The following is a 24,873-nucleotide window of genomic DNA, read 5'->3' on the forward strand; positions in this document are numbered from 1 at the left end:
GGTCGAGCTTTCTAGAACGAACCCTTTGGACTCTCCCCAAGCAGTATATCAAAGCGTTTGTTAAATTTGTATACGGCCTTTCTGCCCAATTGTACTCAAGGCAGCTGACATCAATAGAATATGAAATCACCACCGAAGCATAAAAACAGGGAGGTAAAGCATCAATACATCCAATAAAAACAGCAGGCAGTTGAACAAATTAGACATTTGCAGTAGCCCTAAGTCAGCTGATGAGGCCGAAGCCCTGTCTGAATTGAAACGCTTTAGCTCTGATAATCAGAGAAGGGGCTGGGTGGTCTTCTCTTGGCAAGGAGTTCCAGAGTCTGTGAGTAGCCACAGAGAAGGCCTGTTTCAAGTTCCTGCCAAACATATTTCAGGAGTTGGTGGGATAGAAAGAAAGGCCTAAGATGTAAACTTCCAGGGAGGCTTGTACTGGGAGAGCACATTCTTTCAGGTAACCTGGTTCCAAGTTGTATAGAGCTTTACAGGTCATAATCAGCCTCCCTTCTTTTTGTTTAGCCTCAGTACCTGACAGAGTGACACTGCCTCTATGCATGGAAATTAATTTTGGCTATTACTGCATATCCTCTAAGAATTTCTGTCCTTCTTTCTTTTCTTTTCTAAAGTGAAGCTAGTTGGCCACTGTTGCTTCTTGTCTTAACTTAGGTTGTTTTTAACTGTTTTTAATTACGTGTTTAAAAAATGTTGTAACCTGTCCTGGGACCTTTGGGTGAAGGATGGGTAATAAATTCTAATGATGATGATGCATGTAACTGAAGGGAAACTTTGGGTCCCTTCCTGCCACAACTGCCATTCTAAGTAGGGCAGCTGTGCAAGAGGCTATTGGGTAGACTGCCACCATACTTCCTTTAACTTCCCCTCTTACCCAGGGTGGAAATGAAACCTGAGGATTCAAGGCAAATATGTAGGAGGGGAAACAGAGCATTTCACTTACTTACCTGTCTCTCATCAAAGCCCAAAGTAGCTTGCTTTTTTCTGTCAAGGCCTAGTTAGAATAGACACACATGTAGCATGCTACCAAATAGTCTAGGCATGCGAGGGGGAAATATCCCTTTGAATCTGGCAAGAATGCACACAGGAACCTAACAGCCCATTTTAGGAATTTGTATGAAGGAAAAGGAAAGGACAAAAGTAAGATGCAGAATCATGCATGGAAAAATCAGTTTTAAGTCTATCCCACTGCGGCTATTTCCGAACAAGCTTTTGGTCTCCTCGCCTGTAACATAGCAGCATTGCTGGTCAGACAGAGGGACAAAGACTGTTGGCAAGAGACATCTTTTCAAAGTTCTTGATCCAGGTGGGTTTTGACTGACAGACGGTTCTGAACCAGCCACTCACAAGACAGTCATGCCCATCAGGGAGAGGTGCTTGACACTTGTTGGGAGATGGGCAATTGCTTGGAGCAATTTCCCCCTTCCTTGCTAGGTAGAACCCATTCTGCACTGAGTGTATTGAAGGGAGGCATGACTTCTCCACTTATATGTGATGGAGTAATTTTGATGCATGATTTTAGTACATGAAAAAAGTTTTAAAATATAAAATAAAATCAGTAATTTTAAAAACACCTAATCATCTTTTAAATGACTGATTTTATTTTATATTTTAAACCTTTGTTCATTTAATTTGTTTTTAATGTTTTTATTGGTATTTTTAAAGAATATTTTAGACTGTCTACTGTAAACTACTTAGAGGTCTTGTTCTCTAAGCAGTATATAAATTTTGTCAAATAATATGAATGGAAGCCCAGAAAGACCGGGTCATCTTAAAGTCACAGGCTGACACAGGGCAGGACTGCCTTACAGCATGTTCCATACATTCCTTGTGCGTTCTGTGAAAAAGGTATTTCCTGAACTTAACTGCATATCCAGCTTCTTTAGGTGACTTCAAGTTTTAGTGTTTGAGACTGCTTGTCCACTGTTACCAAATCCTCTCCAAAGTATTCATCCAACAGGTGGAGGAGAAAGGAGAGCTGATGGGTACATTCTAGCATATTCTCTTGTTTATGTGTTGCAACATTTAGGTTCAACTGGCCTGACCAGCAGCAGCCCACATTTAGACTGAGACCCAGAATTTGTGCTCACAATCCTTTGCGATACATGGAAAAATTTAGTGACAGATTTACAAGGGCTGTTGTTGTTATGTGCCTTCAAATCGATTACGACTTATGGCAACCCTATGAATCAGCGACCTCCAAGACCATCTGTCATGACCACCCTGTTCAGATCTTGTAAGTTCAGGTCTATGGCTTCCTTTATGGAATCAATCCATCTCTTCTTTGGCCTTCCTCTTTTTCTGCTCCCTTCTGTTTTTCCCAGCATTACTGTCTTTTCTAGTGAATCATGTCTTCTCATGATGTGTCCAAAGTATGATAACCTCAGTTTCATCATTTTAGCTTCTAGTGACAGTTCTGGTTTAATTTGTTCTAACACCCAATTATTTGTCTTTTTTGCCGTCCATGGTATGCGCAAAGCTCTCCTCCAACACCACATTTCAAATGAGTTTATTTTTCTCTTATCCACTTTTTTCACTGTCCAACTTTCCCATCCATACATAGAGATCGAGAATACCATGGTCTGAATGATCCTGACTTTGGTGTTCAGTGATACATCTTGGCATTTGAGGACCTTTTCTAGTTCTCTCATAGCGACCCTCCCCAGTCCTAGCCTTCTTCTGATTTCTTGACTATTGTCTCCATTTTGGTTAATGACTGTGCTGAGGTATTGATAATCCTTGACAAGTTCAATGTCTTCATTGTCAACTGTAAAGTTACATAATCGTCTGTTGTCATTACTTTAGTCTTTTTGACATTCAGCTGTAGTCCTGCTTTTGTGCTTTCCTCTTTAACTTTCATCACCATTCGTTTCAAATCATTACTGGTTTCTGCTAAGAGTATGGTATCGTCTGCATATCTTAAATTATTGATGTTTCTCCCTCCAATTTTCACACCTCCTCCATCTTGGTCCAATCCCGCTTTCCATATGATATGTTCTGCATACAGATTAAACAAATAGGGTGATAAAATACACCCCTGTCTCACACCCTTTCCGATGGGGAACCAATCGGTTTCTCCATATTCTGTCCTTGCAGTAGCCTCTTGTCCAGAGTATAGGTTGTGCATCAGGACGATCAGATGCTGTGGCACCCCCACTTCTTTTAAAGCATTCCATAGTTTTTCATGATCTACACAGTCAAAGGCTTTGCTGTAGTCTATAAAGCACAGGGTGATTTTCTTCTGAAATTCCTTGCTCCGTTCCATTATCCAATATGACAGTATAGATATGCTTGAAGGTATGTGGTCAGTTCCTGGGTAATTTCAGAAACAATATTCATATTAAGGCTAAATAAGATTCCAGTGGCCAAGAGGTCAAGCAGCTGTTGGAAACCTTTTGCCCTCCAGATGTTGGTGGACTACAACTCCCATCTTCCCTGGCCATTGGCCATGTTTGCTGGGGCTGATGAGAGTTGTAGTTAAGCAACATCTAGAGGGCCAAGGGTTCCCCACACCTGGGATAAAGCTTCAGTGCCCATACAGTTCCTTGCCCCACCCAGATAGAATAAAGTATGCAAGCCAAGAAAAAAAATGTAGATGTGCCTAATTTGCGTACTGTGTACAGGCCAGCAAATTCAAGATTTTGGTGCAGAATTTTGATTTTCAGGGTGGGCTTTTTTAATCTCATAGAACACACATGGCCCTGACAAATGGGAAACAGATTGACAGAGAACCCTAAGAGAAACTTGTGTGAGTTGTGTGTGGAGGGCACGCATGCGTTGCTAAACACAGAGTGGACACGCATGGAGGAGCTGTGGGCAACTGGGTCTCCCTGGCACATGTCCCTGAGTGTTCAGACACAAGCCTAAGCTTCATGCTTTATGCATTTACTGCAGGAAACACCATTGCAGCTGGAGCAGCCACAATGGCTATATAAAGTGTGTGAAGGGGCTCTTATCCTTGACTTGGCTGGGGTGTGGATCGGGGTAGCAGAGCCTGTTAAATAGCCTTTTGTCTCAGTGGCTGGGGAAATTGCAAGCAACCTCATTAAGGAGGAGGATACAACTCTTTGTACAGTGAAATCTCTCCCTTCTCTCCCCCCCCCCGCCCCGAACCAGGCAGTGATTGAAAAAGATATTGGAGTTTTGTGTAGGTACAGAGAATGCCTCTGGAGTTCAGACCCATAAGCTCTGTCCATTGGGAGGTAAACAGCAGTTCAAAGTGGAATCGTGACATCCAAGCTTGAGTTACTTCCCAGTTTCTGGCATGTCCTTTTTGAGAAGGAAGAAGACTGTGGGTCAAAGAAATGAGTGGCTCTACAGCAGATCAGATCAGCTCCTCCCTCCCTCCCTTGCAGCAGTAACCCCTTCATAGTGGCTGCATTGATTGATTTCTCTGCTTCCAGAGGACTTTTAGGGTGCTGTGAGAGACTTCCTTTCACCCAAGTTTGATTGCCACCTCTGAACCCTTAAGCCACCAGCTGCCTTTTTTTTTTTTGTCTTGCCTTCAGAACTAATAATCCCAAGTTTTTGCAAGGAGCAAGCAATCCCTTTTGGGGTTATTCTATTTTATTTATTACATTTGTATGCCCACCCTTTCCTCCAAGGAGCTCAAGGTGGCATATAAACATGGTTCTTCCTCCTCCCCATTTTATCTTCACAACAACCCTGTGAAGTAGATTAGGCTGAGAGACTATGACTGGCCCAGGGTCACCTAATGCTCTTCGTGGCTGAGTGGGGATTTGAACTCTGGTTGCCTTGGTCCCAAGCTGATTCTCTGACCACTACATCACACTGGTTCACCACACTTGTTATCACCAACTCTGCTTTAGTTTCCTGTGAAATAACTGAGACGTACAAGGATCTGCCAGAAACAAGTGATCTCTTAGATCACTGGTGCTAAGGTAACTAGTCTCGAGTAATTAATGCACCTTAGTCAAGTGTCCCACAAAGTAAAATAACATGCGGAAGGCTCAGGAGGATGTGGGTTTTAGAAAGTTTTAAGATGTGGTACATTTGAGATAAGGTAGAAATAAGCTGTGATGAAAATACAGAGATATGCCTGTATTGTGCAGTAAAGGTTTGTGAATGTAAAATATCCACAAGTGGGATGTGCAATAAAATGTAGTCATGTGTAACCCTCCACACACAAACACACACAAATGGAGTGATCTTGTTAAGGCCAAAGCCAGCCTTGTTCAGGTGCCTTCCCTGGAAGCCAGTTGCTGAGGCCCTTCTCTCCAGAACCAGGTCCTGAGGCCTGTGGGCCACCCAACACTGAATGCCTTTCTCTCTTTTTCCCCTAGGTGTTTACAAAATATGGGAAGTGCTACATGTTTAACTCAGGAGAAGATGGGCATCCTCTGTTGACCACATTCAAAGGTGGGACAGGCAATGGCCTAGAGATAATGCTGGACATTCAGCAGGATGAATATTTGCCAATATGGGGAGAAACAGGTAAGAGGGAGACTAACTGTGTTTGTCTGATTGCCAGGTTCTTCATCCATTGATTTATTTATAGCATGTAACTCCATTCTTCCCCTGAAAAAAGACTCCAAGAGCAGTTTATAAAGAACAGAAATAAGACATTCCCTGCATTCAGCTTACAGTCTAACAAGGCTTGTCACAGGAGGAAAAAGAAATTGGGAGGCCTCTCCCTCTGGTGGCCTTAGCCATACTTCATAGCTTCTACACAATTTAGGACTATAATACATGGAAGCTAAATCAGCAAAGCATAAAACCAAAGTGCACTTCCTATTTGATTGCACTCACACAGGGGTGGGGAACCTCAGGCCATAGACCAAATGTGGCCCTCCGGGCCTCTCTGTCTGGACCCCAAGACACATTCCAGGCCACACCCCTCACCTGTTGTGCTCCACACCCTCCTTGAGTGCTTTTGCCTGACTGGAATGTGTCCTTGAACTGTGACAGTGCCTCTTGCTTGTCTGGCTGGAGGATGGAGAGATGTATGTGAGTGTGGGTGGATGGGTGTGTTTGGAGCCGTCTGACTTCTGGGTGGCTGGATTGTAACCTGCTGTGCAAACGTAAGAGTCATATCCATTGCTCTGCCCACTTTTGCCTCTGGCCCCATTCACCACTGCCATGGGAGAATGTGACCTTCAGGCTGAAAAAGGTTCCCCTCAACCCTGCATTAATAGAAAAAGCATTAAGAACATAAAGGCCTTCTGGATCAGACCAGGTAGTCTGTCCCCAACAGTGGCTGGCCAGGTGCCTCTGGGAACTCTCAAGCAAGTAGGTTGGTCTCTCCCTTGACAGGATGTTCTTCCTGGGAGATAAGAGATGCAGTTTCCCAGTGGCCTGTAGTCCCTTGGCTGGTGACAGAGATCAGTGTGTGCTTCTCTTTTTTAGCTCTGTAATCCCAGGACATTCCCTTTATGGGTTGTTTGTTCCCAGCACCTTGTATTCAGAGGTATACTACCTCTGGAAGTTTTGTTTAGCTATCCTGGCTAATACCTATTGATAGACCTACATCCACCATGAATTTGTTATGTAAGTTTCCTTAATATGCTTCATGCCTTTGGAGGGTGTAAACTGTCTTGCATCTACTATGTACCCAGGATAGCCAATGTGATGCCCTACAGATGTTTTGGACTACAGTTCCCATCAGCCCTTGCTTAGATGGTCAGTGGAGGGCACCACGTTAGCTATCCCTGTACTGCTGTAACGTGTGAACAAGGACAAACTTAACGGTGGTGTGGTTATTATTTATTGCCTTTGCATCTACTTCCAAGGACCTCGGCAGCAAATATATAGTTAATTCATTTTATCCTCACAAACACCTCTGTGAGCCTATAGCCTGAGAGAGAATAAATAGCCCAAAGTCATCTAGTGAGCTTTCCGGCTGAGTGAGGATTTAAATCTAGTTCTCCTTACTTCACACACCACACAGGATGGGGTTTAGACATCTGAGCACAAGTCCAAGAAGCTTTTCACACGTACTGGGCTTATATCAGTGCTTCCCTCAGTAGGATTTTGAGTCGACATTTAAAACCTACTTTGGCCTTTATGCTCATTCACAGTTTAGCTCAACTCTCACACATGACTGGCAGTAATATTTTTTAATAATAGCACAAGAAAAGCTCAGTTGCAATTTAAGCCTTGTGTGAAAATATCTTCATGTGCCAGATAGCTGGCTAGGATGGGGCAAGTGATTCAGAAGGTCAGTGGCATTTAGTTGGATCAGTAACAGCATGGCTACCAAAACTTAAGAAGTGATGGCAACATTCTAATGAATCAAGATTCCATCTGTAGTTGCATGTTCTGTGCACCACAGCTGAGAATGGGACATGGACAGTTTGGAAAGGATGCAGAATAGACAAATAAAAATATAACAAAAGCAAGAAGTGGAACTGCTCTTTGCTTTGTTAGGGAAACATACATGTGGCCAGCTGCTTTTAAAATAAGATGTTAAAAAGACTGGAGAACCTGTCATGGGTCTCCAGCATCTCATCTAGTTTGGGCCTAAGGTTATGAGAAGTTCACTAATGTGGAGTCTCCTCCCTTGTGGGTTTTCAAAAGTAGTTTGGGCTGGGCATCATCCAGATATGCTTTTGGCATTGGATATTTGCAGCAAGTGGTTTGGAGATGATCCACAAAATACTACAGTTCTACTGTACCTCTTAAATGCCTTTGTGGATTGAGCTCTGTTTCTTAAGAGCAGATTCTATTGCCCATATCAAGACTTGGCAGTGGGGCTCAAACCAGGAACTCTGCAGATCGAGCACCAATGGAGTTTTAGACCCTTCAGAGGCCCACTGTGAATCGTTTGCAAGGCACTTTGAGGGTAAAGTTGCTCGCCTCCATAGCAGTCTTGATGCCCCATCCACATCTACTGTAGTCCCCAATGAGGTGTCCAGTGCAACATCTGCTGCAACTTGGGAACGGTTTCAGTTGATGCTGCCTGACGATGTAGACAAGGTGCTTGCGATGATTCGACCAGCAATGTGTCCTCTCAACCCTTGCCCTTCTTGGCTTATTAAAGCTTGCCGAGGGGGTCTGACTGAGTGGATCCAGGGTGTGGTCAACACATCATTGCGGGAGCGAGTGGTTCCAGCCACCCTGAAAGAGGTGGTGATCCAACCACTCCTGAAAAAACTCACCCTGGACCCATTGATCTGCGACAATTACCGACCGGTCGCAAATACCCCCTTCTTAGGGAAGGTGATTGAGAGGGTTGTGGCACTGCAATTGCAAGTACTCTTGGATGAAGCAGATTATCTTGACCAGTTCTAGTCTGGGTTCAGGCTTGGTTATGGGACTGAATTGGTCTTGGTCACCCTAATGGATGACCTTTATCAGGAGAAGGACGGGGAGTGCGACCCTGTTACTTTTACTTGGTCTCTCAGCTGCTTTTGATATCATTGACCATGGCATCCTTCTGGGCCGACTTGGTGAGATGGATATGGGAGGCCTGTTTTACAGTGTTTCCTATCCTATTTCCAAGGTCATTTTCAGAGAATAGCATTGGGTGATTGTCTTTCGGCCCCCCGGCAGTGTGCTGTGGGGTGCCGCAGGGTACCATCTTGTCCCCCATGCTGTTTAACATCTATATGAAGCCCTTGGGAGCAGTCATCAGTAGATTTGGGGTGAGGTGTCAGCATTACACTGATGATACCCAGCTCTGTTTCTCTGTAACATCTGAATCAGGACAGTCTGTGCAAGTCCTGGCCCACTGCCTGGACTTGGTGGTGGGCTGGATGAGGGCCAATAAACTGAATCTGAATCCTAGCAAGATGGAAGCACTGTGGGTTGGTGGTTCCCGAGTTCAGATAATTGATCAGTTGCCTGCTTTGGATGGGATCGTACTCCCTCTGCAAGAGCAGGTCCGTAGTCTGGGGGTGCTCCTGGATCCATCTTTGTTGCTAGAGGTCCAAGTGACCTCAGCTTCGGCTGGTAAGACAGCTGCAGCCATTTCTGGACCGGGATAGCCTGACCATTGTTGCCCATGCATTGGTAACCTCCAGGCTGGATTACTGTAATGTGCTCTATGTGGGGCTGCCCTTGAGGTTGGTCCGGAAGCTGCAGCTGGTGCAAAATGCGGTGGTGAGACTGCTCACTGGGGCAGGGTATTGCCAACATGTCACCCAGCTGCTGCTGAAAGAACTGCACTGGGTGCCCATTTGCTACCGGGCCAAGTCCAAGGTTCTAGTTTCGGTGTATACAGCTTGGGACCAGGATACTTGAAAGACCGTCTTATCTCTTATATACCCAGTCAATCACTGCGCTCTGCAGGTGAGGGCCTCCTGAAGATACCATCTTATCAGGAGGTCGATTCTGCACAACATAGGAAACTGACCTTTTGTGTGATGGCACTTACCCTGTGGAATTCCCTACCCTTAAATATTAGACAGGCACCATCTCTGTTATCTTTTTGGCGCCTATTGAAGATCTTTCTCTTTCAACAAGCCTTTTAAGTTGAGACCTTATCTCAGTCTGCGTCTGTGTTGGAATTGCTTTTTAATGTTTTTTAAAACCTTTATTTAAAAAACAATACGTTTTTAACCTTTTTTTCTTTTTTAAGATGTCTTCAAAGCTTTTAAAAATGTTTTTAAAGATGTTTTGTTTTAATGTATTTTAAAGTCTGTTTTTATTCTGTGTTTCTAGTGCTTTTGTTTGCCGTCCTGGGCTCCTGCTGGGAGGAAGGACGGGATATAAATCAAATAGATAAATAAATAAATTTCGTATTCCTTACACCAGGATTAGCCGGTGTGGTTCCCTCCAGTTATTGTTGAACTCCAATTCCCATCAGCCCTAGCCAGCATGGCCAATGATCGGAGAAGTAATCCAGCAACATCTGGAGGGCACCATGTTGGCCACCCCTTTCATGCACCAACTGGAGCTGCTGGTTGGAGGAGCCAGCTGCGGGCAGTTCAACCTGAGATGCTGATCCTCCTGGTCCTAGGTATCGGGTAGCCCCAGCGAACCAATCCTGCATCAGGGCCTGCTTTATAGCTTCAAGGTCTGCTACACTCCCCCGGTCTGAGGAACTTGTTACTGAGGATGGTCCTCCTTTCTGCTATACTGCCTTTGCTCTCTGCTCCAGGTACCCTCCATCTCTTCAGGTAGAGGAGCTGAACTTTCCCAGCACTCAGACCTGGGCATGTGACGCTCCTGAGGGCATTCTCCAAATTTGGCTTATCAAAAATTCCTGTCAGGTAAAAGTGCCAGAATTTTATATTATTATGTTTGTGTCATGGCTGTGGCAAGTCTGTGTCTCAGAGCGGCCCCACCCAGTGTTTGAACAGCATAGCAAAGCTTTGATATAGACCGAGCCTGTTTGCTACTATCCACACACACACTTTAATAATGAGGATCAGCTATATCAGTTACCATAGCAACACTTAATTCAGCTCTTGGCGCACAAGATAAAAAAGACTTGGGGATGTCCAAATGTTAGCATTAAAATACCAAAGTGGATTTTGGTATGAAACCTACTGAAGCAGCGTCTGGTATCTAAAAACTGAGGCCTTCTCCTTCTCCCCACCCCTGATAAGAACATTTTTATTGTTGACCATAGATAGAAAGTGGGGCTCGGGGCTGCAAATTTAACCTCTCCCCAAAGCAAAGGAGAGAACAGCCTTCCCCTGCCTAGTGCCCTCCAGATGTTTGAGGCAACAACTCCCATCATCTCTGACCATTAACTATGCTGGCTAGAGCTGATGAGAGTTGTAGTTCAGGGATAGGAATCCTCCAGCCCACAAATCTTATTAAGCCTGACATGAGTGCAGCCTAGTGCCCTCCAGATGTCAGGTGTAGTACATGTAAGGGTGTGGCTCCAAATGAACAATTGGAAGCTTAAAGCTAGCTCCTAGTTCCTGTTGCGCAATCAGGGTTCACTGATAGGTGCTTTCAGCAAACTCCTTGTGGAATCCCACTTAAAATCTTATCCCTGCCATTAACTAACTACTGGGCAACCATAGGGCTGTTTTCTCAACCTCAGTCACCTGTTCTACACCTATCTACAAAATGGAGAGAATAATTCACTGATAGACAAAAAAATCCTTGCAATTTAAGAATGTACCTATAGCCAACAGTTATTTTTATTAAACTTTAAAAAACAGGGAAATTGGGCAGTTATAGTGAATACACCAGGGGAGCAGGAGACCTGACCTCCTCTCTGAGATATTGTACTGCCCTACAAATTTGTCAAAATGCAAACACAATTTGGGTTGGTCTTTCACAGTTCAATCCATTTCCTGTGTACCTTGGAAGAATTTGGTAACATGTACCTCTGAGCATATGGTGAGTGATGGCAACACCTGCATCAGGACTACATCTCCAAAGATGAATTACATTTTATATGTTTGTTGGCATTCTTATTTTGCTTCTTTCCTATGTTACTTCTGTTTCTACAGAGAATCTAACGAAGGAAATTATATTTCTCTCATTATTCATCCTAGAAATCTGTGTCAAATTTATTTTTATTAATTTCAAAGCCTTTTTATTGGTCAGTGGCATATGATGGTGAAGACAGCCTTTTGTGTTTCAAACTGGAGGTTATGTTCTATTTCTATTTTGGGTGCATTAACAGTTGAATCTGAAACTGCAGTTTGATGTAAAATTAGACTGATTACAATATGTTGCCACTTAAAGCAATGAATCTAGCTGTTGGAAAAGACAAACTTGGCCTGCCCAACATGCATGTGTTTAGCTTGCTATGCTTAAACTACCCCATGTAAGGAAGAGTGGGCATGGTCAATTAAAAACATAAAGCACACCTAGAAATTTGCTAGAATATACTTCACTTCCCACTGTTTTATCTTGTGCAAATTGAGACACTCCTCATGTCCATTGGAAACTATTCTACAAAATAGTCAGTGCTATTATTCCACAATTGTTTTTGGAGTTTTTTTAGTGTAAATTATGCAAAGTGTTGCTGTACTTCACATATTCACAGAAATAGAAGCAAAAGAAAATGATTTACTATAGGAAACTTCACTAAAATTGCATATTGAAAGTGACTATCTGAACTTCATCAACTGTCTTAATATTGTTGCTTCCTCCCTGCTAAAACAAGGTCAGCACAGCACGTCTTATTTCTGTTACTTGAGCTGATTGCAGGTGTTGCCACCTCTCACTATATGCTCAGAGGCACATGTTACCCAATTCTTCCAAGCTACACAGGAAATGGATTGGACTGTGAAAGACCAACCCAAATTGTGTTTGCATTTTGACAAATTTGTAGGGCAGTACAATATCTCAGAGAGGAGTTCAGGTCTCCTGCTCCCCTGGTGCATTCACTATAGCTGCCCAATTTCCCTGCTTTTTAAAGTTTGATAGAAATATCTATTGGCTATAGGTACATTCTTAAATTGCAAGGGTTCTTTTGCCTATTAGTGAATTTCTCTGCTTTTTAATCTGGGAGGTAAGAAATGGGATCCTGTGCAAGTTTGGCTGAGAATGGATTGATCACTTCCATGCTTATTAAGTTCAATGGAATTTACTCCTCTGCAATCATGCTTAGGATAGGTGAAACTGACCGGGGGAGGGGGAGGAGGAGGAGAAGAGGGAGGGAGGGAGGGAGGGAGAGAGAGAGAGTGGGCAGGGGAGAAGGAGGGAGGGAGTGGGCAGGGGAGGAGGAGGAGGAAAGGGGAGGAGGGGAGCGGAGAGGGGGGAGGGGAAAGACTGGTCTGATTATTTACATGCTTATTGAGTTCAATGGGATTTATTCCCATGCAATCATGCTTAGGATAGGTAAAACTGACAGGGGGAGGAGGAGAAGAGGAAGGGAGTGGACAGGTGAGGAGGAAGAAGGGAGGAGGAGGGGGGAGGGGGAGGGGAAAGGCTGGTCTGATTATTTGCATGCTTATTAGGTTCAATGGGATTTATTCCCATGCAGTCATGCTTAGGATAGGTAAAACTGACCATGGGGGAGCAAGAGGAGGGGGGAGGGGGAAGAGGGGGAAGGGATCAGAAGGGAAGAGGGAAAGAGGCAGGAAGGGAGAAGGAGGGGGAAGGGAAGAGGCAAGAGGGAAGGGAGAGGAGGAGGAGGAGGGGAGGTCAGGTTTGTTCATTTGTATACTTTTTAAGTTCAGTGGGATTTACTCCTGTACAATCATACTTAGGAAAGGTGAAACTGACCTGGGGGAGGGGCAGGGAGGGGGAAGGTGGAGAGAAGGGGAGGGAAGGAGATTGGGTGGGTGGGCATTAGACAGAGGGAAAACTTTTGTTTCCAAAAGGAAAACATTGTGAACAGTATCATTTTTTTTCAGGATCTCCCCCACCTTTTTACTCTACAGTAGGCACGTGTAGTCTCCCACCCAAATTTTAAACCAAAGTTGTCCCTGGCTACATCCACACCAGACATTATTTCACTTTAGACAGTCATGGCTTCCCCCAAAGAATCCTGGAAAGTGCAGTGTGTGAAGGGTGCTAAGAGTTGCTAGGAGACACCCTATTTCCCTCATAGAGCTGCAATCCCCAGAAGAGGGGCTGACTGTTAAACCACTCTGGCCACTGGAGCTCTATGAGGCGAATAGGGCATCTCCTAGCAACTCTCAGCACCCTTCACAAACTACATTTCCCACGATTCTTTGGGGGAAACCATGACTGTCTAAAGTGGAATAAATGTTTGGTGTGGGTGTAGCTCCCTGATTAGCCAAGCCAAACAGCTGTGAGTCTGGCTTTTAGAACATTGACAATTGGTTCTTACTGAACATTCCCATGCTTATTTATCATTGACTCCAATGTTAAATTTCTTAAATTAATTAGTAATCAGCCAGGATTTTTTTTAACTTTTAAACTGCAGAAGATGAAGGTCATAGTGTGGGGCAATGTCAGTAATAGAATTACAAGTACTCTGTGAATATGTCTGATTTTTAATTAATTTCAACAAATTATAAAACCACTGACAGAAACAAGTCCAACTGGGGCCTGGATTCCCCCCCCCCCTGTTTTACACGTTCAACTCTCGATTCTGTCTGAGTGTTTTGTGTATCACCATGAAAACTTAGAGGGTTGTTAAGCAAGCATTTCTTAGTTCAGGACTAAAAGGTTTGTAAGGTTTGTTTTGAAAAGAGCTTATTGGAAGCATCAGAATGGCATGGGGGGAATTTTCAATTTAACATTGCAGAATGCAAAAAATCCATGCTGGATATACGATAAAGCCACTTATGGCTGTGTAATACTGGTCTGCTTAATAGGCTGTTTGTAAAGAATACTAAGAGCTACTCTAGACATCCCTCTGCCACAGGGATCAATATGCCCTGCCCTTGCCCATGTCATTCAGAAGAACTCACCACATGAATTCTGCTGCTGGTGTAGTGTTGGGGTGAGTAATCTCAGGCCCAGGGGCCAAATGCAACCCTCCAGGCCTCTGTATCCAACCCTTAGGACCCTTATACTGCTCACCTTTTACCCAGGCTGCACTCCTCACCAGCCCTCGCTGGGTACTTTTGCCCAGCTGTGTTGTGTCCTCAAACTGTGATCATGGTCTTGCTTGCCTGGGTGGAGGCTAGAGAAGTGTGTGTGTAGAAATCTCGGACTTTTGCAGATCTGGATTATAGACTGCTATACAAAGATAAGAGTCAAGTTTGTTGCTCCACCTGCTTTTGCATCCCCCCCCCACCTCTGGCATGTGGCCCCTGGCAGGTTGCCCATAAAGGAATGCAGCTGTCCAGCTAAAAAAGATTCCATACCCTACGTTTAATGAATCTCCCCGCACATAGAATATAGTATTGGGCAGAATTCAGTTTCCCAAGAAACTTCACTTCCTTACAAAGACATGGAAGTTTCTAGTCTTGTGGTTGCAGAGATATGCTAAGACGTAGGCAGGCCATGCCTGCTGAAATCTCAGAAGTGCAGCTGATGAGGTTTCCAAAGTTGGGATGTGTCTTCATTGCTGTTTCTTCCTCCCATGACAAGCAAAATTAGGGGGGAAAGGTAATGCAAGGAATAGTAAACTTCCCTTCAGGTATTGAGTTGCAATGTATTTTGCATCTTTACCCTACCATCCCCTTCTTTAATATAGGCATGGGGAGATCAAGATGATATTCAGCTTTCTAATAAAAGAACTGTGTATGTAACTGCAGGTATCAAGTTTCATTACAAAAGATCAGTGTTCAAGGGAGATTTTGAGTGCACCTGTAGAAATGGATCATGAACACATCAGTGTTTAAGGAAGGTCTGTGTGTAACTACCAAGCATATAGACTGCCAAACAGGTGAGTAAAGCCAAAGGCCTGGCTTTACTTGACCCAAAATTGCAAAAATAAATGATTCAGAGTTGCTCAATTTGCATAATTAATGCACAACACAGAATCTATATTTTTTTCCTTAGTGCAACATTTTTATTGTGTTTGTGTGTGTGTGTTTGTATGAATATGAGACACATTGCTTTGCCAGCACCCTCCTCTGCTGTGTAAACTGGATGGTGGAGTCCTCCACCTGTCTCTGCCAATAGAACTAACCCGTTTTGCTTGTAAATCCCTGTGGCAGCTCCCTCCTTCCTAAGTAGGACTGCATCTTGGGCTCCTCTATTAAACTCCCTCATAAAACAACCTCGGCTGAGGCTCCAACAGCCTTACAAAAAGAGGGACGTGGCTCTCCTCTAAATGGTGTTAAGAGGCTGCATTACCAGGTAGCAATATTTAGTCATGGCTGTTAAAAAGTGACAAGGTTCTTGATTTATGTTTCTGGGAACATAAAAAGTCCTACTGGATGAATAACATCCTTAAAAGCGCCAGCAGGCAGAAGGATAAATAAACCCTGGGAGGTGGTGGTAGAGGAGGATTGTGTTGGCCCGAAAGCTTGTCTCCAAGCCAGTCCTGGTCGCCCTTGACTTTCACTAAGGACAAGAAGAGATGTCACCCAGAGGAGAGCATGCAAATGTTTTCTCATCTCATTACATCTTGGACCTTTTCCTAATGAACAGAGAAACACAAGCAATTAGCCGTGTTTTCCCAGAGAGAAAAGGTCAAGGATGTTCCCCCTCCTCTGTCAATAGGCCAGGGACTATAGAAAATGAGACACCTCAGGCTGGTTCATAACTTGCTCAGCTGATGGTCTTTTAGTGTGGGAGAGGAACCGGTGGGCACACTCTGTCTACCCATAACCTAAGGTAGCATAGGGGTTGGCCCATACATTTACCCACCTGATGATCCTTCAGCACACTCTCTTCTTCCACCACACACATAAGGTAATGCAGTTTTCTTCAACCTTGGGTCCCCAGATGTTGTTGGACTACAGTGCCCATCATCTCCAGCCACCTTAGCCAGGGATGGTGGTCAGGGATGATGGAAGTTACAGTCCAAGGACATCTGGGGACTCAGGGTTTACGAATGCTGAGATAAAGTGAGGTAAACACCCCACAGAGATGGAGACAGAAGAGAAATGGTGGATTTGGGCCAAGGAGAGATGGGTTTGAGTCTTTGCTGGGCCATGTCACTCACTAGATGAGCCTGGGCCACTCACCATCTTTCAGCCTGAGAGTTATTAGGATAAAGAGGGATCGTTTTCTTATATGGTACCCAAAGTTCATTGGAGGAAAGTTTGGTCATGAATGTGAAAGATCCTTTTCTCTGCATGGAGCACCCAGCTCACAGGTTACACTGGGTGCCTGGTGGGTGGGGATAGACAAATGAGCTGAGTCCGTGTGTGAACTTGTCTCTAGTTAGAGGGGATTAATGGGTGAGGCTCCTCTATGAAAACTTGACAGAAGCTACATGCTCAGAGAGTTCCAGAGCTGGCATTGCCACTGACCATGCTAGTTCAAACAGCCTCCATGTTTGGGGCACACATACCCAGGGCATAGGTTTATCCAAAGCCCCAAACGGAAGGCTTCTAAAAGACTTGCTTTTAAATCTTTCAGGCCCAGCATTCTGCAACCTTTCCCGTGTTAGCTGGCTGCACACCTCTGAATGCTAACAAATACAGCATAAAGACACCTCAAAGGAGTCATGACGGGGTTTTATAAAAGTGTGTGTGGTTTGGAGAAAGTGGGCAGAGAGAATTGTTTCTTCCTCTTTTCCTAAGAACTTGGGGTCAGTCACCCAATGAAACTGATTGTCAGCGGATTCAGGACAGACAAAAAAAAAATACTCCACACACTGCATAATTGACTTATGGAATTTGCTGCTGCTGGAAGATGTGGTGACAGCAATTGACTTAGATGGTTTTTAAAGGGGGACTAAAAATCACAGAGGAGAAGCCTGTCAGCAGAGAGAAGAACCATAGCTCAATGGTAGAGCACAGGCTTTGTGTGCAAAATATCCCAGATTCTATACTAGGTTGAAATGTGGTGTTGGAGGAGAGCTTTGTGCATACCATGGACGGCAAAAAAGAAATATTTGGGTGTTAGAACAAATTAAACCAGAACTATCGCCAGAAGCTAAAATGATGAAACTGAGGTTATCATACTTTGAACACATAATGAGAAGACATGATTCACTAGAAAGGACAATAATGCTGGGAAAAACAGAAGGGAGTAGAAAAAGAGGAAGGCCAAAGAAGAGATGGATTGATTCCATAAAGGAAGCCACAGACCTGAACTTACAAGATCTGAACAGGGTGGTTTATAACAGATGCTATTGGAGGTCACTGATTCATAGGGTTGCCACAAGTCGAAATCACTTGAAGGCACGTAACAACAACATACTAGGTATCTCTGGGAGCAGATGGGAAAGACCTCTGGCTGAAACCCTGGAGAGGCAGTGGCGGTCAGTGTAGACCAGCCTTCCCCAACCTGGTGCCCTCCAGATGTTTTTGGCTATAAACAGGGGTGTAGTTGTCCAGGGTCTCAGGGGGTCTTAGACCCCTTATTTGTTTGGGTGCAGGGCCCCTATGTCTCCAGCATCCTGTGAGCCAATAAGTGTGAAAGGGGGAGTGTATTAGCCACTGAGAAGAGTCTTCTAACATGCTTCCTTGTCCTTTTTTGCTGATTGGAGCCAGTCAGAGTGAAAGGAGTTGAGTCAGCCACTGAGAAAAATCTTCTCAATAATTAACACTCTCCCCCCTTTCATGCTTATTGGTCCTAGGGATGTCTGTTGTTGTGGAAGAAGGCATTAACAAGGGATCTAATTCTCAACCCAGAAACAAAAGGGGGGGGAAGGGGGTATAGCTGTGACTATCATGAATGGATCCTGCACTTCTGAATTTGCCACTACACTAGTGACTACATCAGCCCCAGCCAGCACTGATTGGAGTTGTGGTCAAAAACATCTGAAGGGTATCAGGTTGGGGAAGGCTGGTGCAGATAGTACTGAACTAGCTGGACCAGCGATCTGACTCTATATAAGGCAACTTCCTGTGTTGCCCATGAAGGCTATCTGGAACGTCCAGAGGCAGTTTGCTTCTAATTAGCTGTTGTACGGAGCAAAACAGTGGGGAAGGTCTGTTGCCATCCCAGAAGCATCTGGCTGGCCACTGTTGGAAACAGGATGCTGGTCTACATGGGCATTTGGTCTGATCTAGCAAGTGTCTTAGATTCTTATGGAAAGCCTTCCCCTGTTGTTTGTGCCTAGCATCTGGTATTCAGAGGAACCCTGCTGCTGAACACAGGCATCTCTGTTAGCTATGACAGCTAGTAGTCATTGATAGACCTGCCCTCCATGGATTTGTCTAATCCTTTTTTGAAAGCCATCTCTCTAGGAACAAAGGGTTCTGCAAAGGTTAGCTGGGTTTCAGCTCTCTTGATTGTATCATTGTGGAAGTGATTTGTTCTAGCTGCAAGATGGGATGAGGGGGGAAGGGAGGGAGGCTCTTCAGTGTACTTGAATTGAACAAGTGTAGCTCTTGCCAAAGCTATTTTGCCCTTTAGCTGATTCCTGTTCCCACTGAGTCATGCTTTGGCCCAGCACTCCCTTCTCCCACCATACTTCTCCTATGGGTTCAGGTTCCCTCTGCTTCCCTTAGAATCAGTAGGGATTTTCTTTATATCAGAGCAGGAAAAGATAATTTAAATTAAGATTTTTTTAAAAAAAATGCCGCTCTGCATTACACACATGGGGTCCTCAGAAGGATCAGTGGAACCCAAATGGAGTGGAGAGTGCATTTTCATTTCTGGTAATAAGAGTATTTGGCATCTGACTGGGCTTTTGCCTGATTAGGTAGCAGCACCCTCCTGCACAAAAGTTGGGGTTAAGAGTTGGAGTGTACTTACAGCACAGTCCTGTGCATGTTTACTCAGAAGTAGATACCACTACATTCAATAGTATTTTCTTCCAAGTAAGTACAGTTTGGAGTATCACCTTAATATTTAAAAAAGAGGGCTGTCAGGACTGTTTGCAGTTGGATTGCAAAGATTCTATGACATCACAGCTAGTCAGCCAGTGGCTGCCAAGCTGCAGTGATTTCCCTAGCTCCATGCACACATTATAGCTGCATAATGTTAGGATGAGGAAAGCTTTGGAGAAATCATGCTGCGATAGGATTTGCAGGACAATGACCAAAGCACTCATTTAGCACCGTGAATGTGCATAGGGCAAATCAGGAATTGACAAAAGAGTAGCGGGGTGGGGTCACCAGAGAGACAAGGTAGTTTAGAAATGCCTTTGCTGAAAAAGTGATCCTTGAGAGAAGGGCGTGGAATAAGAAAGGAAAGTGGTTTAATGGATAGAGGGAAGGTGTGACCAGGTGTTACTGGCACTGAATGGAGAGGCTCATTTGCCTCCTGCAGCTCACATTTTGTGCTCCTGCTATTACAACCCAAAGTGGCATTTGCAGCTTTGACAATAACTTCACACTGCCCGACTTGAAAGATGTCTTTTCTCTCTTTCTTTCTCACTCTCTTTCCTTTCCCTGCACAGTCCTAATTGGAAGGTGCTCATTGATGTGCCAGCTAGCAATTCACTGGAGGCAGCCAAACCCAGCAGAAAAGGGTGCTGCATGAAAACTCCCCTGGGCTGTTTGATTTTCGGCGTTTCAGTGTTGTTTTCTTTCCTGCCTGTTGCGTTTCCAAACTTTGATTCCATTTTGCTGCCTGCCCTGCCCAGCTGAGTGTGAGTGTCAAAAACATTTTGGAGCCCTGGATATTCCTGGGGAGAATATTTCCACGCACATGTGCACACACACCACGGGTCATTGCAGTCAGTTTTAATTATGGCACACTGCTTTTGGGAGACTGCAATATTTTCTGGAAAGGAATGGATTTTTCAGTAGACCCAGCAGAAAAGCCATCACTGAGCTGTGGGACATCCCCCCTGTGATTTCCTAGAGAAGTTAAAATGATCAAAGAAGGAAGAAGGGACAAGTGGCAATAGCAGCTTGAATTTGGGGCCCTCGGGGAAGCTGCAGTGTGAATGGCTAAGATTAACACCTGAGGCTGTGAGCCAAATCCTTTTCCTTTAGAAATACTGCCTGCCTGTCCTCCCCCACTCTATTGCCATTTAACTTAGTGGCAAAAGAGGCATGGAGAAATGGGCATCTGGCAACAACATTTGCAGGTAGGCCACTTCAAGAGATTGGTGCTGAAACACTGGCTCACCCTCCTTGCTTAAGTGGCTGTACTAGTTGCTCACTAGGAACATAAGGTCAAGCCACCTGCCTCTCCGGTGTTGCATAGATACCTGATACCTGCCTCGAGGGACAAAACTGTTCAAGGTATAAGACAGGCTTGCGTTGTCTACTGTAGCATGCATCAAGTGGAGCTGTTTCATCCTCTGCAGACTTGAATTGGGTCCACACTTTCCAGAAAAGGGTGGCCACCAGGGATCTGTCCTTTAGCATTGCTTTGGAATGCTGATATAATTTATTCCAGGGTTCTTCAACCTTGGGTCCTCAGATTTTGTCAGACTGCAACTTCCATCATCTCCTGACCATTGGCTAAACTGGCTGGGGATGATAGGAGTTGTAGTCCAACAATATCTGGGAACCCAAGGTTGAAGAATTCACTTGAGGTTGATTTTCTTTTAATGGAACAATGAATCTGGAAATTCTGGTTTCTAATAATTTGAAAGAAAGAAAGTGTTCCCTCCATTTGGCCTGTTTTTGCTGCTAGAGTGGGATGGCTTGCTCAATTATTTTCTTTGGTGCTCTTTTGCAGAGCAGGATCTTGTCAACTTATAGGCTCCACCCTTCCCCAGAAAGATACTTTTTTGAGTGAGTGGCATTGATGAGGGGCAGAAGTGTGGATTCCTCAGCCCTTACACTAACTGCATTGAGTCATACCAAGAATGGTGGTTTCCCTATCCATTGACATCAATGCCAACTTGAAGAAGCTTTTGCACAGGGTAGACCCCACTTCCAAGACACCGTTGTGCACACAAACAGCCATTGTACCTACCCAGAAATAAAAATAAACATTGCTTTGCAAGATCAGACCAGTGTCTATCTAAATCTGGCATTCCATTTCCAGTGGTGGCCAGCCAGGTATCCCTTGCAGCTTATAAGTGGAACCTTTCACTACTGTTTACCCCTGACATTCTGCCTCTGGACATGAAAGCTCATTTAGTCATCAGTTTCAGTTGTGGCTCCCCATCTGTGGAAAACGCTCCCCAGTGAGGTCCGCCTGGGGCCTTCATTGTCATCTTTTCAGCACCAGGTAAAGACATACCTTTTCTCCCAGGCATTTGATAGATTGAGATGATATTTTGCTTTAATGCACTGCTATTGCTATTGTTTTGTTATTGTTTATTGTTACGTTTTTATAGTGTGTTTTGTTTGTTTTTGTTTTAACATTGTGTAAGTCGCTTGGGGACTTTTAAGTGAATAATAATAATAATAATAAATAAATAAATAAAAATAGCAGCTGCCTATCCTGTTGTGCTTGGGCTTCCACAGGAGAAATGGTAAAAATGAGGCTAGGCTCTCGACAGTTCCCAGGTGACTGAGTTAGGGAAGATGTTGTCTCAAACAGGGAGCAAAGTCATCAGACGGCTTAAGAAGGCTGGCAGAGTGTTCCCTTCCAGTGGTTGCACCCTCTTGGGAGAGCTGTATGTGACCTTTAAAGGCCCCATAGCCTATTCTGCAGTCGTATGCTCCTCCATGGTTGTGGAACAGAAAAGGCTGCAAAGGAAAAAGTGAGGATGATGGGAGAGCCAATCCTCAGGCTGGGGGCAGTGTAGAACAGGATATTGAGGACACCCGCTTGAATGGGGAACTGGTCCATCATTTGAACCTTTGCCTTGAGCTGACACTGGGATCTTGCAGCAGGAGACATGGCTCTACCTTCGATGAGCTTGTTCCATCCAAGCCACCTGTGAAAGAGCCTCCAATTTCCTGTGTCCTCAGTCTCATCAGATTTCATAACAGGAGGAGGATCCAAGGCTGTTGGTGGACCTCCTTCCCCAAATGTTTCTGTTCTGGGTAGGTGGAGATACTCCCTGCTGCCTAGCTATTCTGCTGCTCCCAGCCCAGTGTGTATATGGGGAGGGGCAGCAACTCTGTTGCAGAGTTTCCCAAGCATTGGATAGCAGAGTTTAAGAAATAAGCTAAAATTGGAGATGTTCTTCATTCTTGCACCTGAAGTTTCTTTTCAGAGCATATTAAGAGCACTAACTACCTGCTCAACAAGGAACCCACCTCCTTAGTTTCTCTAGAAGTCACTGAACTGGATGTGCTTCCTCTGATGGCAGATAGCTCTGCTGTATGTCTGCAATGGGAGTAAGGGAAGGATCCAATCATACACAGTTCCCAGATGTGACAGAATTACTTAGCTGTCAGCAGAGCCTGATTGCATGGTTTGCTGCTCTTAATTTAATTGTTGGTTAATTTTGCATTCTGCTTTTCCACCAAATGGTGCCAAGGAATTAGATCTGTGGATTGGGATACTTTGGGGTTCACAACATACTTCTGTTTACTTCTCACCACACATTTTGTATGCCCTACCAATACACAGTTTGGGGATGACTAATCTATCTGGTGTAGCACAGTGGGAAGGAGAGCCTGGCTGGGAGGCCAGAGTCTGTGAGTTCAAATCCCCGCTCGTGTCTCCTGGGTGTTAAGGGCCAGCTAAAGATCACCCCCACAGTGAGTGGCTCAGGGGTTACGTGCCCTGCCACCTGTGCAGTCGTGGGCAAGCTTCAGAGTCCCAAGGAGCCCAGTTGCCCCCCAGCTGGCAGTTGCGGACAAGGAAGGGGCAGGCTTGTGCAGCTGTGGCAAGCTGAGCAGGCCCTAGCCAGCTGGGGAGGACTAGCCTCAGAGGGCAGCAATGGTAAACCCCCTCTGAATACTGCTTACCATGAAAACCCTATTCACAGGGTAGCCATAAGTCGGGATCAACTTGAAGGCAGTCCACTTCCATTTTTCAATCTATCAGCATGCTCCAAATGAGCACCCTGGACAGATCATGCTAACCCTGAATGTTCTCAACTTGGGGCTGAACTAGATGGTATGTTGGAGATTCATGGTAGGGATTTGTTTGGCAGAGGATATAATTTATATAAATATATAACAACAACAACAGAAAAAATGGTCTTGGAAAGAGCATTTATGAGCTGGAGAGCACAAGGAGCAAGGCTGCTTAACCCTTTCCCCCTCCTGCTCTTTATCCTCTCACAAGCACCCCTTCTCAAGCTACTTTTCTCTCAGAGGGGTAAATATATGAATGTTCTCCTGCGACAAAAGCAGTTTGGGGAGGGCAATTTGAGCAAATAAACATGGTGAAGAGAAAGGGTTAAGCAGCCTTCCAAGCACCACTCATCTGTTTTGATTGCAGCCTCTAATGCTTCTTTTCAGATAAATTGGTAACTGGGGAACTGTTCCCGTTTGACCTTCATATTGTGTAAATTGGGCGTAGAAAGGAAGGCATCTGGAAAGTAGCTCAAGCCACCCTGTTTCTGTCATGTCAGAAGATTCCGAGTGAGGCCTGCTTCTTCCAAAAATGGGGGGATCTCTAGAACTCAAATTTGGTCTTTTCAGTGTTACGAGAACAGATAACTGAAGCACTTTATGTCTGCTTCCCTACAGGGTGCACTTTCTAAGTGCTAGGGACAAAACACAACACTATATAAGCAGCATTTGTGTGTGAGGCAGGAACTAATTTCAGCCAGGGCTTATTTGGGCTTAGCTTCAGAACCTGCTTTGAGCTTAAGTGTGGGATATGTTTTCTTGAATGCTACTGACTACGTGCAGAGCAGATCAGCAACTGTTCACCTGGAAGTTTTGGGAGGTTTTCTAAATGCATGACCCTCCCTTGATTTATCTACATTTGGACCTGGTCTACTCATGCCAGAGAATGAGGTGATAGAAGGCTGAGGTGGTGGGATGGGCAGTGCCTCTTCAAACTGCAGATTGTGGATCCCAATTTTGAATGTGAGTGCTGTTCCATGTACAAAAATATCTGCAAATAAAAGTGGCCAACAGAGAGCGAGGTTATCTCAGCTCTTTGCAAATAGAGAATCAGTATGTTTGAGGTAATATGAAAATCCTACCCGTAATGGCCCCTTCACACATGCAGTCCATCACATAATGATGTCATCAAGTGATAAACATGCATGTGAGAACCGGGTCAAATTCACTACTAGCAGAGCCACAGCCTGCCTGTGTCCCAGATGGCCTCTGGAAACAGAGCTGCTGTAGCAGCTGACTTGGCTCTCCAGTGTGCTTGAACCTGGCCCCTGGCATCTCTTTTCCCAGAAAATTTAATCGCTGTTCCCAGCCTTGTTTTTTTGGACTGTGCTTAATAGAGGTTGGGAGCTACATTCCTGGCACATTCAGTACCACTGAGGTTTGCAACTCTTGATTATGTTTTTCAAAATGAGCCACTGAGAGCAAGGTTGGTGACAGTGATGAATTTGTATAGCAGCAGGGAAAGGGGCCCTGGCCAGCTCGCCCAGGGTGCCTTGAGGGCAAGTGCAGCGAGAACGTGAATGGGAGCTGCCCTTTGGCATATGAGTGTGTGTATGTGCACCAAGCACAGGTGATGAATAGCAGCGCTTCTTGGTCCAAAGGGTGGAAGAGTGAGTCTGGC

At 44.7% G+C, this 24,873-nt stretch overlaps 1 protein-coding gene across 6 annotated transcripts in view; it reads left to right on the top strand.

The window, feature by feature from the left end:
* ASIC2 (acid sensing ion channel subunit 2) overlaps positions 1–24,873 on the top strand; it is a 485,065-nt gene that overhangs the window by 410,484 nt on the left and 49,708 nt on the right. For all 6 annotated transcript variants that reach the window (XR_009758339.1, XR_009758340.1, XM_061588636.1 and 3 more), the window contains exon 2: positions 5,316–5,466. Coding sequence is in view for 4 of the 6 variants with exons in the window: in XM_061588636.1 (XP_061444620.1) it covers positions 5,316–5,466 (151 nt within the window). In the remaining 2 variants the exon portion in view is untranslated. The remainder of the gene's footprint in view (positions 1–5,315; positions 5,467–24,873) is intronic.

Source organism: Rhineura floridana, chromosome 11 (genome assembly GCF_030035675.1).
Source record: "Rhineura floridana isolate rRhiFlo1 chromosome 11, rRhiFlo1.hap2, whole genome shotgun sequence".
NCBI classification, from domain to species: Eukaryota; Metazoa; Chordata; class Lepidosauria; order Squamata; family Rhineuridae; genus Rhineura; species Rhineura floridana.